The sequence below is a fragment of the Pimephales promelas genome, chromosome 23 (genome assembly GCF_988280905.1).
Source record: "Pimephales promelas chromosome 23, fPimPro1.hap1.1, whole genome shotgun sequence".
NCBI lineage: Eukaryota > Metazoa > Chordata > Actinopteri > Cypriniformes > Leuciscidae > Pimephales > Pimephales promelas.
In genome coordinates, this window is record NC_142791.1 from 10,522,405 (window position 1) to 10,535,738 (window position 13,334).

Below are 13,334 nucleotides of genomic sequence, written 5' to 3' on the forward strand. Positions count from 1 at the left end.
GCTAAAGTAAAAAAATAAGTAAGTAAAAAAATTAGCTTGATAATTTTTCCGGACGCGATAATTTCCATTTGCATGCTTGTTTGTTTACTCGTTTTCCTCGCCTCTCTCTTTCTCTCTCTGGATGACAACTCTCGGTTCCATAGATAGCCCTTTTCCACCAAAAAAAGAACTGGTTCGGAACTGGTGCTGGTTCAAAGTTGGTTCGGAGTTCTTTCAACTTGCGAACCGCTTCAGAACCCATTAGTTTTTCCACTGACTAGAGCGCCCAAGGAACGACGTCGTTACGTCACTGTGTACGTCGCCATACATCTTAGTTAGAAACGCTTGCAAATACAACATTACTTTCGGATTATCTCTAACTCCTGTGTCAAGAAAGCTTTAAAAACATTTGCAAGTATGCAAATATGCAAGTCTTTTAATATTTTCGTTTGATATGTAATCTTTTTTGATAAGTTATGTACACCTGTCTTGTGTCTTTTTTTCTTTCCATTTATTTGTTGTATATTGTGACTGTTTTCTTCTTTACTTATAATGTCTTCAATAAATTTTTTTTTACAAAAATAGAAACGCTTGCGTTAACTTCAAGCATAACAATTACAAAGGCGGACTCCATCGTGTTTCTGCAAAGGTTTCTCTTGGATTTGCGATCCTTTATTATGGTCAGAAAAGATGTTTAGAACACATCTAAACCCGCCCCAGCCCCCCGCGTAAGAATCACGTGGTAAAAGAACGGTTCTAGTCCAGCAAAGAGTTGGTGCCGCTTTGGAACCAGTTGTCCTGGCCGAGAACCGGTTCTTTGGCTGTCGAAACACAAAGAACTGGTTCGCGCGCAGGCACCGGCTCCGAACCGGCTCTCAAAATGCTTTAGTGAAAAAGGTGCTAGAGTGAACTAGAGCTTAGATTCTTTGCACGAGCCCGAACTTGACCCGGCCCGACACTATCCTCGAGCCGGGCCGGGCTCTTGATCTAGTAGAGATATTATGCACTCCCAACGCAATAGAACGCGGCACGGCACTAGACTTGATGGCCGAGTGCGAGCGGTAATGCACTCACTCTGTGTATGCGGATTGCAGAAGAATAAAACGATTCGCGGGATTCATCTGTTGCAGAAAAGCAACAAGAACAACTAAAACAAAAAAGAAACGACTTACAGGCCAGAGTTTCTATACATTACATGTTTGCAACATTGAGCGATGTAGCCAATCACAGACGTGTGTTGATTTCTTGAATGCAATGGCCAAACAGAAGCATTTAAAACTCCCCTCTCCGCTCAAAACGGACTTTTTGTTCAGTGCTGAATTCGGTATGCTGGCAAATCCTCCAATTATAACAAACAAAGTGTGGATATTATGAAAGATTCGTTGTGTAGTCAGCTTCATTGAGATCGCGATGAACTGTCAGCTTTTTGGGAATTATTAAAGGAGCACACTTTGCGTCATGCCTTTCATGTTAAATTAACAGTGATTTGTGAGTTGCTTTAATAACAAATAATTTAGGGTAGGGTCGGTTTTTGTTTACATCAATCTTATTTATAGTTTTTGGGATTTATTCAAGTGCATTTTGTGTAACAGAAACATTACTTTTATTGTTTTTGGTTGTTTTCTTTATATTGTGGATATTTAAAATGTTTTCCATTTTCAGTATTAAATAGTCTTTAGAAATGAAAGTTTATTGTTCTTTGAAAAGGTGCACCTGCATTATTATGCCATTATAATTATTTTAGATGTAAATGGTCTCAGATCGACAATATCGCAATAATTTCTTGGAGAATTTATCGTCCAGCAAAATTATCGTGTCATCATTTGAAAGGCGCAAACTGCAGTTTACTTAAGAGGTCTTATTAGACAGATGAGTTAGTGTAAGAACTTATGCACTAAATTTTCCAGAACACAAATATGGGACCACTTGACCATAAATGTCAGTTAATCTCAACACAAAATAGTTACAGCATCTATGCATTACAGTTATAGCATCTATGCATCAGTATTTTTGAGATTTATTCCATAACATTTGAGGGTAATTTATATTTTGAATTATTTTTCCTTTCCTTTCATGAATGTATTTGAAACCAATTTTAAAAAGGCATACATTTAATTATAATATTTAATTTGCGTGAGTCAAATGTAATCAATTTAATCAAATCTATTAAATCAAAATAATTAAATAAAGTATATTTCAATTTCCTAAAAAATTTTATAAAATAAAAGATTTCAAAGAAAATCATTAATAGAATATATGGTAAAAGAAACACATTTTTAGTCTGGTGATGATGAAGGGGATTTTAACCCTTACGGATCAGGATGTGGTTGGAGAAAACAGTTCTACACATCTTCACAGTTCAAGTTTTATGCGAGTGGAGGATAAATACAGCTGATAAGAGGATTTTTCAATGCTGTTACATCTCTTCCCCTATGAGGAGAAGACATAGGCTATTCAAATTCACAGATGGGGACAGTCACTATCTGAAAGTCGTGCTCCCCGATTGAGTCGGAAATATGCCATTATGCCATTGAAGATGTTTCTCCAACAAAGGCCCCAGCTTACAAGAAGAAAGCACCAAGTGCATTATTTTTATGATGGAGAGGTTTATTAGAAATTATGCCAATTTATTGTCTGAGGTAATTAAAATTGGTGGTACAAAGACAGTGCAAGTTTTAATCAAGTTGAGTAGCCTTTTTGACTCATGTCTTGTGACTTGTATCCATCCAAGCCAACTTAATATTCAGCTCGGTTACTATGAAAACCCAGAGTCCTTGTTGAATCCGTTTTCACCCCAGTGTGTATAATAGAACTATAATAACTGTAGAACACAGAAGGGTCGAGGTTTGGCAGTTATAGCTTATATTTCTCCATTTACTTCCATTCAAAACAAAAATGTACTGTGAATATATATATTTTTTTTCCAAGCAATATTATATTATATTATATTATATTATATTATATTATATTATATTATATTATACACTCTCAAATTTAAATGTTCTAAAAGGTTATTTTTGTACAGATTCAAAAGAAGATCCATTTTGGTTCTCTAAAAAAACTTTAAATTCTTAAAAGAACCTTTTTTATTTTCTATTTTCTCAGTGTGAAGAACATTTTAATAATCTAAAGAAACTTTTCCATTTGTAATGAACATTTAATGCAATGGAAAGTTTCAGTGGATGTTAAAGTTTTTTTTTTTTTTTTTTTTTTTTTTTTCATACAACAACCAATACAAGTAAAGAACATTTTATAAGAGTGTACTGAACAGTTATCGATTTATAGGACTGTTCAAAACATCAAGTTATATTTGTAGGTCTGATGCCTTTGACGTCATAGCTTAGGACAGTAACTAGGGTTTGGGATCATAAGAACTGACAGAATTGCCGTCAGCCAATCATGGCATAATTTTAATGTGCCTTCTAAGTAGATTTTGATGAATTAAGGCCATTTTATCTCTTTATTCAATCCAATTTAGTGAATGTATTATAAACTCCTCATGCCTTAAAAATCTGAATGAAATCCTAAAAGGATCATTGTGGCATTTGTTAGGAGTTAGTAAACAATAAAGCACACGAGAGTAGCGAACTTTACTCATCACTTCCATTCTCAAAAACATTACGTCATTACAGAACAGTCCAGACTTCCTTTACGACATAGTAGTTATAATACAATTCACACATGAACACAACAGTCATTTCTACGGCAGTTTGCACATTTGAAATCTTTTCAGCATCCAAAAGCGAGTCTAATTTCGGTATCTTGGGAACGCTCTCCATCTGTTAAACTCTTCAAGTCACAGCATTTTTAACAGTGCAGTGGACAAAGTCAGCGGCAAGGACGATGTCAGTGTATGTCTGTGTTCTCTGCATTGTTAAATCTGCTTACTAGAGTAACTCCCGGCCAATAACTGCTCTTTTGCATTTATCATGTCAGCATCTGCTCTCTAATGCCCTGCTGAAAACTCTCCGAAGGATCAAGTTTTGAAGATTACACTCACCTAATTTATGCTAAATACATGCCTAGTACACTCCACAAATGTGACGGGGGGACAAATGCCTCTATTCCAAGATTTATGTGTCCACTTATTTTATGCCACAAGCAGTTTCCCCACTGGAACATTTGCAATATTTTCCCCAAGCTGGCACTACGGGGCTGGTATGGCAGAGATTAAGGCTGTTTGTGCACGATTAACTCATTGAGGAACAGAACTTAGAGGTGGCCACACAGCAGCAGAGCTGGAAGAGGATAGCAGAGAGCTACAGTGAAACAGCAGATGAATTCTTGATCCAGGATGATCCCATAAAAGAATTCCCAGCCAGAGGTACATTCGGGGTGGACACAAAGACACTGCGTATAGACCAAAAGGCCCTCTGAGCTCATGGGCTGGCAATAGGGAAGCTCAGGCTGTGCTGATGATGTTAAGAACCATCATAGTGTGACAGTTAGCACACATGGCTTCAGTGTGGATCTCGAACCAAAACCTAAACCTACCCAATGCATACCACTGAGTTATTATTTACATCTGGTTCTCTGACTGTGACCTTCATCTTAATCTATCTTTGAAAAAATAAAAATTACTGACGGTAATGGTAACTGAAACTGTTTGGTTACCAACATTTTTTTTTTTTTTCATGTTACCAACATAATCTTTTACATTCTACAACAAAGAAAGTTATACAAGCTTGTAATGGCATGAGGGTGAGGAAATGATGATTTAATGATATACAGACACTGCCAGATTAGAATAAGGCTCTTATTAGGATTGGGACGTTACGGAAAGAAACTTTTTTCCCCATAAATGTTTTTTGAAGAATTAGTGCTAACTGCCAACAAAAACTTGGGCCGGATTCACAAAACATTTTTAAGAATACAATTCTTCTTAACTACTAATTTCTTGTTATTTTCTAACCTAAGAACTTTTCATAAGAATGTTCTTATCTTTATTCTTTAGCTCGTTCTTAAGTATTGATATTCCTGTAAAACGTGTGTTTGTGTCATACACAAACGTGTCTGAAATCTGCGAGTCTGAATTTGTTCTGAATTTATGACAAAATATAGGACCAACTGAAACCACACATACGCAAAAAGCACATACACTGCGGCCTTATAATCATGTCAAAAAGTGAAATATCATCTTAAATGTATATTATTTAATTTCATATTATATATTTCATCATAAACAGTCAAAGAGTGAAAAAAGCTGTGTTTATAGCTTGCACTTGGCCGCTCATTTAGAATACTCCAAATTCACTTATAACAAGATTAAGAACAAATTCATGTGCATACGCACGTGTTGTGAATTGGGCTGATTTTTTTTTTTTTTTTTTTTGTGAGAAGTTCTCCTGTGCATACAAATACGAAATAATCCACACAATTATTAATGAATGAGACCCAATGTTCTTAAAAATCCTTGTAAATACATTCTTAAAGTAGGGATAACCTCCGCAAAAGTTGCCCAATTAATGGTTTGTTTCAAATATTAAGCATTACCACATTACACTTGCTAAATATTATAGATATTACTGGTACAATGAATGTGGAAGAGAACTCTGAAGAGACAAATAAATGATTTGTGAGCATAGTCTACTTGAAGCATTCAGTTGAGCTAGAACTAGTCACAGAATGCATGTATTCACTCTGGAAAAAGTGCATGAAAGACTGATGTGCAAATGAATGTGAAGAAAGACTGCTGGATCTTGAGACAGGCTCTTTTATTAACTATTTTAACTTGACAGCGCTTTAAAAATACGACTCTGAGTGATTAACTCTCGTCAAGCCAGTTCCAACAAAGCATTATGATATATGGTTATCTGGAGAAGTGGACAAAGTTTTTCAGCAGTTTTTATTTTGATGAGTATTTAGCAAAACCCGCCTTTCATTTTCCTCTTAAAGACCCCCTGTGGTGAAAATCCAGTTTTTAATTTTATGTCTATGTGGTGTTTTTAATATCCTTTAAGACAAACCATGTGCAAATTCATAAGTCAGCTCCATTGCTGAGTATTTTCTCCTTAAATCTACAGTGATCTAAAGACAGTCTCAAAACACGATAAAATAGCAGGTGTTTCTGACGTCACAAACTACCTTGTAAACAATCACGTCACCGTGCCGGCGGGGCTTTAGTAGTCATTAGCTATGTTCTGAAGCAGGGGAGTCTCAAGAGAAGCCAGGTTATCCCGGTATATTTTTTTGTTGATATGAAGAACCGGTTACATTTAGCAATATAGCGGGTGGATGTATAGGATGTATTACGATGTTATGAAGAACAATATGCCTTTCTCCACTTACGTTCTGATTTGTTCAAAGTGTTTGTAAGGATACAGACTCCGAGATGACACATGGGCACACGATTCAAATTAATTAACCAATCAGTAATACCCTTTATCAGCTCTACCAAACGTGGATGTTTTTTTCCCACTAAGAAACGGACATTGTTATGTTTTGATTGATACTGAAGCTGCTTTGATGCAATCTACATTGTGAAAAGCACTTTATAAATATACTTGACTTGATTCATGTAACATTAGCAATAAATTGTTAGCTGTTGATAATGTAGTCAAGCCAAAGGCTAATCATATTAATTACTGTTATGTGTCCGACAGTGTAGAGAGCGATGCATAAAAACCCATTCTGATATACCGACTTGTAGACAAGCCTGTATATTTCGCTTTTCCACTTCTTCTGAATCAGTTACTGGTTCAAACATATATGTCTGAATTAAACCAACCATTAATAAAGCCATTGTGCAGTGCTCACTACAGTACAGTTGACCGAATAGATCTCTGAGCTGGTGTGAGTGAGTGGAGGTGGGGAAATTAGCATATTCATGAACCCATGTATACCAAATGAAGTAAATTAAGGGTTGAATAAAACAAAATTCACATGAAAAAAAAAAAAAAAAACTACATTAGTTAACATGAATATTCGTGTATTTGATATTAATAAAAGTGCAGTTCATAATAACAATGAACTGCACTTCTACATAATGTATTAATCTTAGTTGAAGTTAATTTCAACATTTACTAATACATTATTAAAATAACATTAGTTAATGCACTGTGAACTAACATGAACAAACAATGAACAGCTGTATTTTTATTAATTAACATTAACAAAGATTAACAAATACAGTAACAAATGTATTGCTCATGGTTAGTTAATGTTAGTTACAGTATGTTAACTAATGAACCTTATTGTAAACTGTTACCAAAAAAAAAAAAAACATTTAACTATATGTCATTTTGGTGATCAAACATAAGTTTTAAGGGATAAAATGATTAAGAAATATTTTTGATATCAAGAATTGCCCCACTTAGAATTTAGCTTGAGAATTTTCTAAACTCCTTCCTTAAGGAGATTTTGGTGAATACAGCCCCTGGATCTCAAAGGAAAATGTCAAGAAGCTGGACAGCTGGAAGTCTTCATTTGAGAGCTTCCCATCAGTCTGTTGAAGGTCTAGTGTCACAGCTTTCATTGTTATATTGGCACCTCTACTGGGACCAGTTAGCAGATTTGTTGCACTTCTTTGTGGGCTACAGCTCAGGGCCCTGGATTAGAAAACAGCAGATTTTCTGGACACAGCTGATGGAATGCAACACCAGGGAGCTAATTTGTGATTGTTGGCCAATACAAATCTGGACAAAAGACTGCTGAGCTGTAATTGTTGAGAGAGTGTGTACTAGAATTTATAAGAGTCTTGAAAGTATCATTTTAAAGGATTAAAGTGCTAGATGTTGATATATTCCTAAAAATACCAATTCATTAACCTGTATGCTGTGTCCTAACCACCATATTATATTCTTGTAATACCCAAATAATGTTAATATCTAATATTTCTATGCCTTTTTTTTATTTTAAAGGTGAAGAACTATATGAGACCTCCCCATATGAACCAATGCATCTCTCTGATGAGTTTCGACTTGCATCCATTATTTCTGGTAAGTTAAGATATCTTATGAGCTTTTCAATGTTGTTCAGTGGTGAAAGAAAGCCCAGTTTCTCTGTTCAAGGTTAGCGCCGCTGTCCTTTATGTTCATACATGTTCTCGGACTCTTTCTCGAAACGAGTTAAGTGTGATCAATCGATTTCTATAGACATTCAGTTTGCAGTGTGATGTAATAGCACAATCCGCATGATCAAAATCTCCATGATCACTTTTATCCAGTCAACAGTGAAAAGAACTATTGCTTACATATCAGCGTGTCAGTGTCCATTGTACCCTGTCAGTGTCCACAGAACCCTGTAAAAACTGAAATTGCTAAATTACTAAAATGACTAAAGCACAAAGAAATGACTAATATAAATAAAATGAACATGAAAATTAAAAGTACTTTTTTAAAAAGCTAATTAAAAAATAATGGCGCTAAAATAATCCTGCAGTGTTTGAACAACCGTCTTTCAAGTACATGAATGTGTTTAGGCATTAATTGCAAAGAAAACATGCATAAATTGCAAGACTAATTATTTGTATTATTCAAATTTTTGACCGCGACAATATTTCCATTTATATATTTTCTGTTTTATAGGCTTATCAAAGCAAACTCCAGCCAGAGCTTATTATACAGCAAATGACTAAATATTAAAGTGCATCAAAATAAAACAATTCAAATCAGTTCAAAATCTCTACATAAACTTGTTCTTTACTGCTCAAAAAAATAAGGATAAATACTACCCAGTTCAACATGCTTTTAATTAAAGTGATCACTTTTCTTTGACAATAACATTCTTTAAATAAACATATTTCTAAGTAATTTAAAACACACACAAACAGTAGCCTATTATTCAAACACTTTCCAATAAACGGATGTATTCTTAGTTAGGAAAATTCTGTGCTATACAGTAATTACACAGCAGTCACCATCTATCACTAAAGCACAGCCTCAATTAATATTTAACAATGTAAACGGGACTATGTGTATTAGTCATGACGGCCATTCAAGAAGACCACCGACGAGAACGAAATTACTCTGTTTTAATCATAACTGCAGCCTTGAGAACGGGCATTGAATAGCAACTTCTATGATTCATACATTTTACCTCTTTATTATTCATTGTCGCCTCCATGGATTACATTTTCTTACAAACCAGCCACACGATGACATGCTGCGGCTGTTGGTATATGGTTTGTTGGGAGGCAGCAACCAGTTTAGGTGAAAAGGTAAACAGAGAATACATGCATAGGAAATAAAACACATGCTGCAGTCTTACTTTTTACAAAAGCTATCACCACACAGCCACTAAAAAAAAAACAAAAAAAAAAAAACATTTTTGTTTCCTTATGTGACCGTTTACGTTTCTCATATTATCAATCACAGCAGAGGTAATCTGTAGCCTTATATAAGCGCGACTAGGATGCCATCTGAAAAACCATCTCTGCAGGCTGCAGGTGCTTTAGAACCACATCCAGGCACATGATGGCAACATATGCAATCATATCAAGAATTATTTGGTATGTCAGAGACATTTAAGGTAGTAAATGCACTAGGAGGAAGTGTTACATTTTCATGTTATAGGAAAGGACATATTTCGTAATATGTGTGTGGCAGTTTCAATTATTTCTGCAGTATTTGTCTTACACCTGTTTTGCTGTGCTGTCGTTTTCTATTACCACACAACAAATGCACATGCCCAAATGTAAATCTAAAACCTTGTTTCAGAGTGTAACGTTGAGGCAGGAGTGAAGCAGAGAGAATCTAAGTGCAAGCATTAATTTAATAAACAAACAGGTAATCCGGGGCAAAACAACAGAACATGAACTCAGAACTTACAATTAATTACATTTTAACCAAAAATTACATTTTAAAGTAATCACAGAATGTACTTTAAAATTACATTTTAAAGTGCCTATATTTTACCTTTCATCATGCAGTGTGTAGTATAACTGTTCGTGAATAAATGGCTTGCAAAGTTTTAAAAATCAAACTGCACTACAAATTAAGTTATTTTATCCCAAAACCCATGCATTCGAGAAGAGTCTCAGCTGTCGAAATGAGTTATAAGCAATTGTCTCACTTCATTTTACAATCTTACCAATGTAACAAAAGTTCAAAATGCCAGCCTATATGGTCTTCTCTGGCTGCCGATGAACAACTTGTATTTAGACCTGCCCTCAAACATTGAAAGTGTAGCTGAGGATGGTAGAAGTTTGGTTTGTGTTGTGAAGACACCGTTTTCAGCGCCGTAAATCTACTTCAAAAAGATGAGGACTCGCGCTCGAATTGATATGTAAAAACCGAAGGCATCGTTCTCCTTCGTATCACTAAGTTTCCATTACAGATTTGTGCAAAACTTTTGCGATTTTTTCTAAATGTCGACAAAAAACCTTTATGGAATGACAGTTATGTGACTACAACGTATTTTGTTCCTCTTAAGTCATTCTAAAAATCATGGTCGATGGATGTTAATAGGTTTGCGTATTTCCCAGCCACTGCACTAGCCATTGTTATTAATCGAAGGAGACGTATGCGTGTTATCCAAGCATTAAAGGGTTAGTTCACCCAAAAATGAAAATTAAGTCATTAATTACTCACCCCCATGCTGTACCAACCCCGTAAGACCTTCGTTCGTCTTCGGAACACAAATTAAGATATTTTTGATTAAATTTGAGAGCTGTATAACTACCACATTGGCTCCTAAGGGACTGCCTCTTGACGGCCCAGAAAGTCAATGAAGAAAATGTTTAAATATCCCAAGTGACTACCGTGGCTCAACTATATGTTTATCAAGCGACGCGAATACTTTTTGTGCGAAAAAACAAACAAAAATAACGAGTTTATTCGACTATTTCTTTTTTTCCTTGTAGGCCAGAACGAGAATTCCTTATAGATTTCCACGACGCATGCGCGAGATTTGCGATCTGCGTACACCGCTTACACTACTTCAGATCGCAATTCTCGCGCATGCGTCGTGGAAATCTATAAGGAAGTCTCGTTCTGGCCTACAAGGAAGAAAAGAAATAGTCGAATAAACTCGTTATTTTTGTTTGTTTTTTCGCACAAAAAGTATTCGCGTCGCTTGATAAACATATAGTTGAGCCACGGTAGTCACTTGGGATATTTAAACATTTTCTTCATTGACTTTTTGGGCCGTCAAGAGGCAGTCCCTTAGGAGCCAATGTGGTAGTTATACAGCTCTCAAATTTAATAAAAAATATCTTCATTTGTGTTCCGAAGACGAACGAAGGTCTTACGGGGTTGGTACAGCATGGGGGTGAGTAATTAATGACTTAATTTTCATTTTTGGGTGAACTAACCCTTTAATGGTAAGGGAAGACCCAAAGGCCCAATGCAGCTGATGTTTCTGGGTGTTTCTCCTTCATATCTGTCTTTTATGAATGTAATAGAGAACTCGGTCTCGTATTCTGTTTAAACATACCGCGTCATCTACGTCAGGTGACCTGTAATGCGCAAAAACTGTTTCCATTGCAGTATTTTAAAATATCTATTTTTCAGATTGCCTGAAAAACCACCTCATGCCAGCATAAAAAGATTTTTGCGATAAATGGGAGTTTTTGCGAAATGTATGTGTTTCCATTGGGTGTGTTTTCAACTCTCAATTTCAATTTGCGCAATTTTAAGGGTAATGGAAACGCTGCTAATGTGTATCAGACGCTGAGGATGCAGAGCTGAAATTTAGATATGGTAAAATGAGTTGTTTCTGACACACTCTTTACGCGGTAGACCAATTACAGATAACTGTGCCGTCTGACCAATCAGAGCAGATTCATCTCGCAGAAAGGAGGGGTTTAGTGAGACTGAATTCTTGAACTAACCGTTTTCAGACTCTTTGAGGAATTATTGATGTGCAATGTATATTATAAGAAAATTAAAGTTTTTTTGCCTATATGTAAACCTATTGTAAAACACCTCAAAAATTATACCTTTAGAGGTACAATACAACAGCTTGTCACCGGTGTACCCTTTATAATGTATACAGGTAGCTGTACAGTCCCTTTTAAAGCAAATATTTACATTTATGCATTGCATTTAAAGGTACACATTTTTTCATTCTTATCATTCTCAGTTCTTGCTCTCCCTAGGAATCGGACCCATGACCTTGGCGTTGCAAGTGCCAATGCCCTACTGTCGTAATACATAGCTCAAATACGTATTTTTGGTGACTAAATTGAGCCTTATAGTGCTATTGTTCCATAATGTACCTCTAAATATGGTACAAATGTCTTCTTTGAAAGGCACTGCCCCACTGACAAGCAATTTGTACCTCATGATGGCCAGTTTTGTACACATTAATTCATTAAGGTGTAACTATGACCCAGTAACTGTACAACCAAGGCATTTGTACCATAGGCATCACTGCATCACAGTATAAATCAGAAGTTCAAAAAGAGCTGTTCCAATTTTCTTCCTAATGTGAAGTCACTGTAGGGCAAGCCCCACCCACGACTGGTGACAGTCTCTACCCTATTAGCATAGATCCTGCTCTGAGTGAGCGGCACACAGTTCTCCATGTTTATATCCTGGCTAGAGCAATAGTGATAAAATGTCTAAAATGTGTAAATACATAAGCAATATAACTTTTCTGATACTGGCTGTTATAATGAACAGTAGAGTCTCCATGAACTCCTAGGATCTGAGCCACTGAAAGGGGGCGGGGCGTAGCAGCTCATTTGCATTTAAAGATACAAACTTGTGTTTGTGCTTCCACCCAAAAAATGGCAATGGGCATGCTGTATTAAATGATTAGTGGGGTACACATTCAGGGGACACCTAAGACATATATTTTATCTTATAAAAAGGGACATAAGAAAGCATCACATACAACGATTGCAAAGAGAACTTTGGAAAGTTGTATTATTGCAACCCTCCCTGATTGTGCTGACATGATTTTTGCTTGTTTTTGACATGTAGGCTAAATTGTATATGTACACTCCCCCAAATACGTCTATGAACAAAATATGTTGCTTCAATCCACAGTGTAAAAGGTTATTCAAATGCAGATTTGCAAGATGCGGTCTAAAATCAGCAGATTTTCTCCACTCAGAGCTGAAGCCAAAACAACATCAAATATTTTTCTTCCATAAATCCCTTCCCTCTCTGGCGAAGCTCCCAGAAAGCTGGCTCTCCTTGAGGATTTGTTAGAGACCCCTTTTCCTTCGACATGAGATAAGATGAATATCAGGACCAAAACAACACACCTCCAAGCACACGTTCTGCTTCAAAGGCAAGACTGGAAAAAGCACTCATAACATAAAAATAATCAGACATCTTGTTACATGGCTCTCCTGTTCATTTGTCAGTGAACAGATGACCGCTCACATCTGCTTGGTTCTTTAAACAGAAGAATTGCCATTGAACCCGGGTATGATAGATTCTCAAGACATGAAGGGGAGATAAGAG

General features: G+C 36.0%; 1 protein-coding gene and 1 long non-coding RNA gene across 2 annotated transcripts in view; one reads left to right on the forward strand and one right to left on the reverse strand.

The window, feature by feature from the left end:
- LOC148969403 (uncharacterized) overlaps positions 1-13,334 on the reverse strand; it is a 232,314-nt gene that overhangs the window by 141,538 nt on the left and 77,442 nt on the right. The gene's annotated exons all lie outside the window — the stretch shown is intronic.
- The window catches only part of gfra2b (GDNF family receptor alpha 2b), a 49,998-nt gene that overhangs the window by 11,766 nt on the left and 24,898 nt on the right, over positions 1-13,334 (forward strand). Inside the window, exon 3 of the mRNA XM_039677833.2 lies at positions 7,839-7,916. Within this exon, the coding sequence (XP_039533767.1) occupies positions 7,839-7,916 (78 nt within the window). The remainder of the gene's footprint in view (positions 1-7,838; positions 7,917-13,334) is intronic.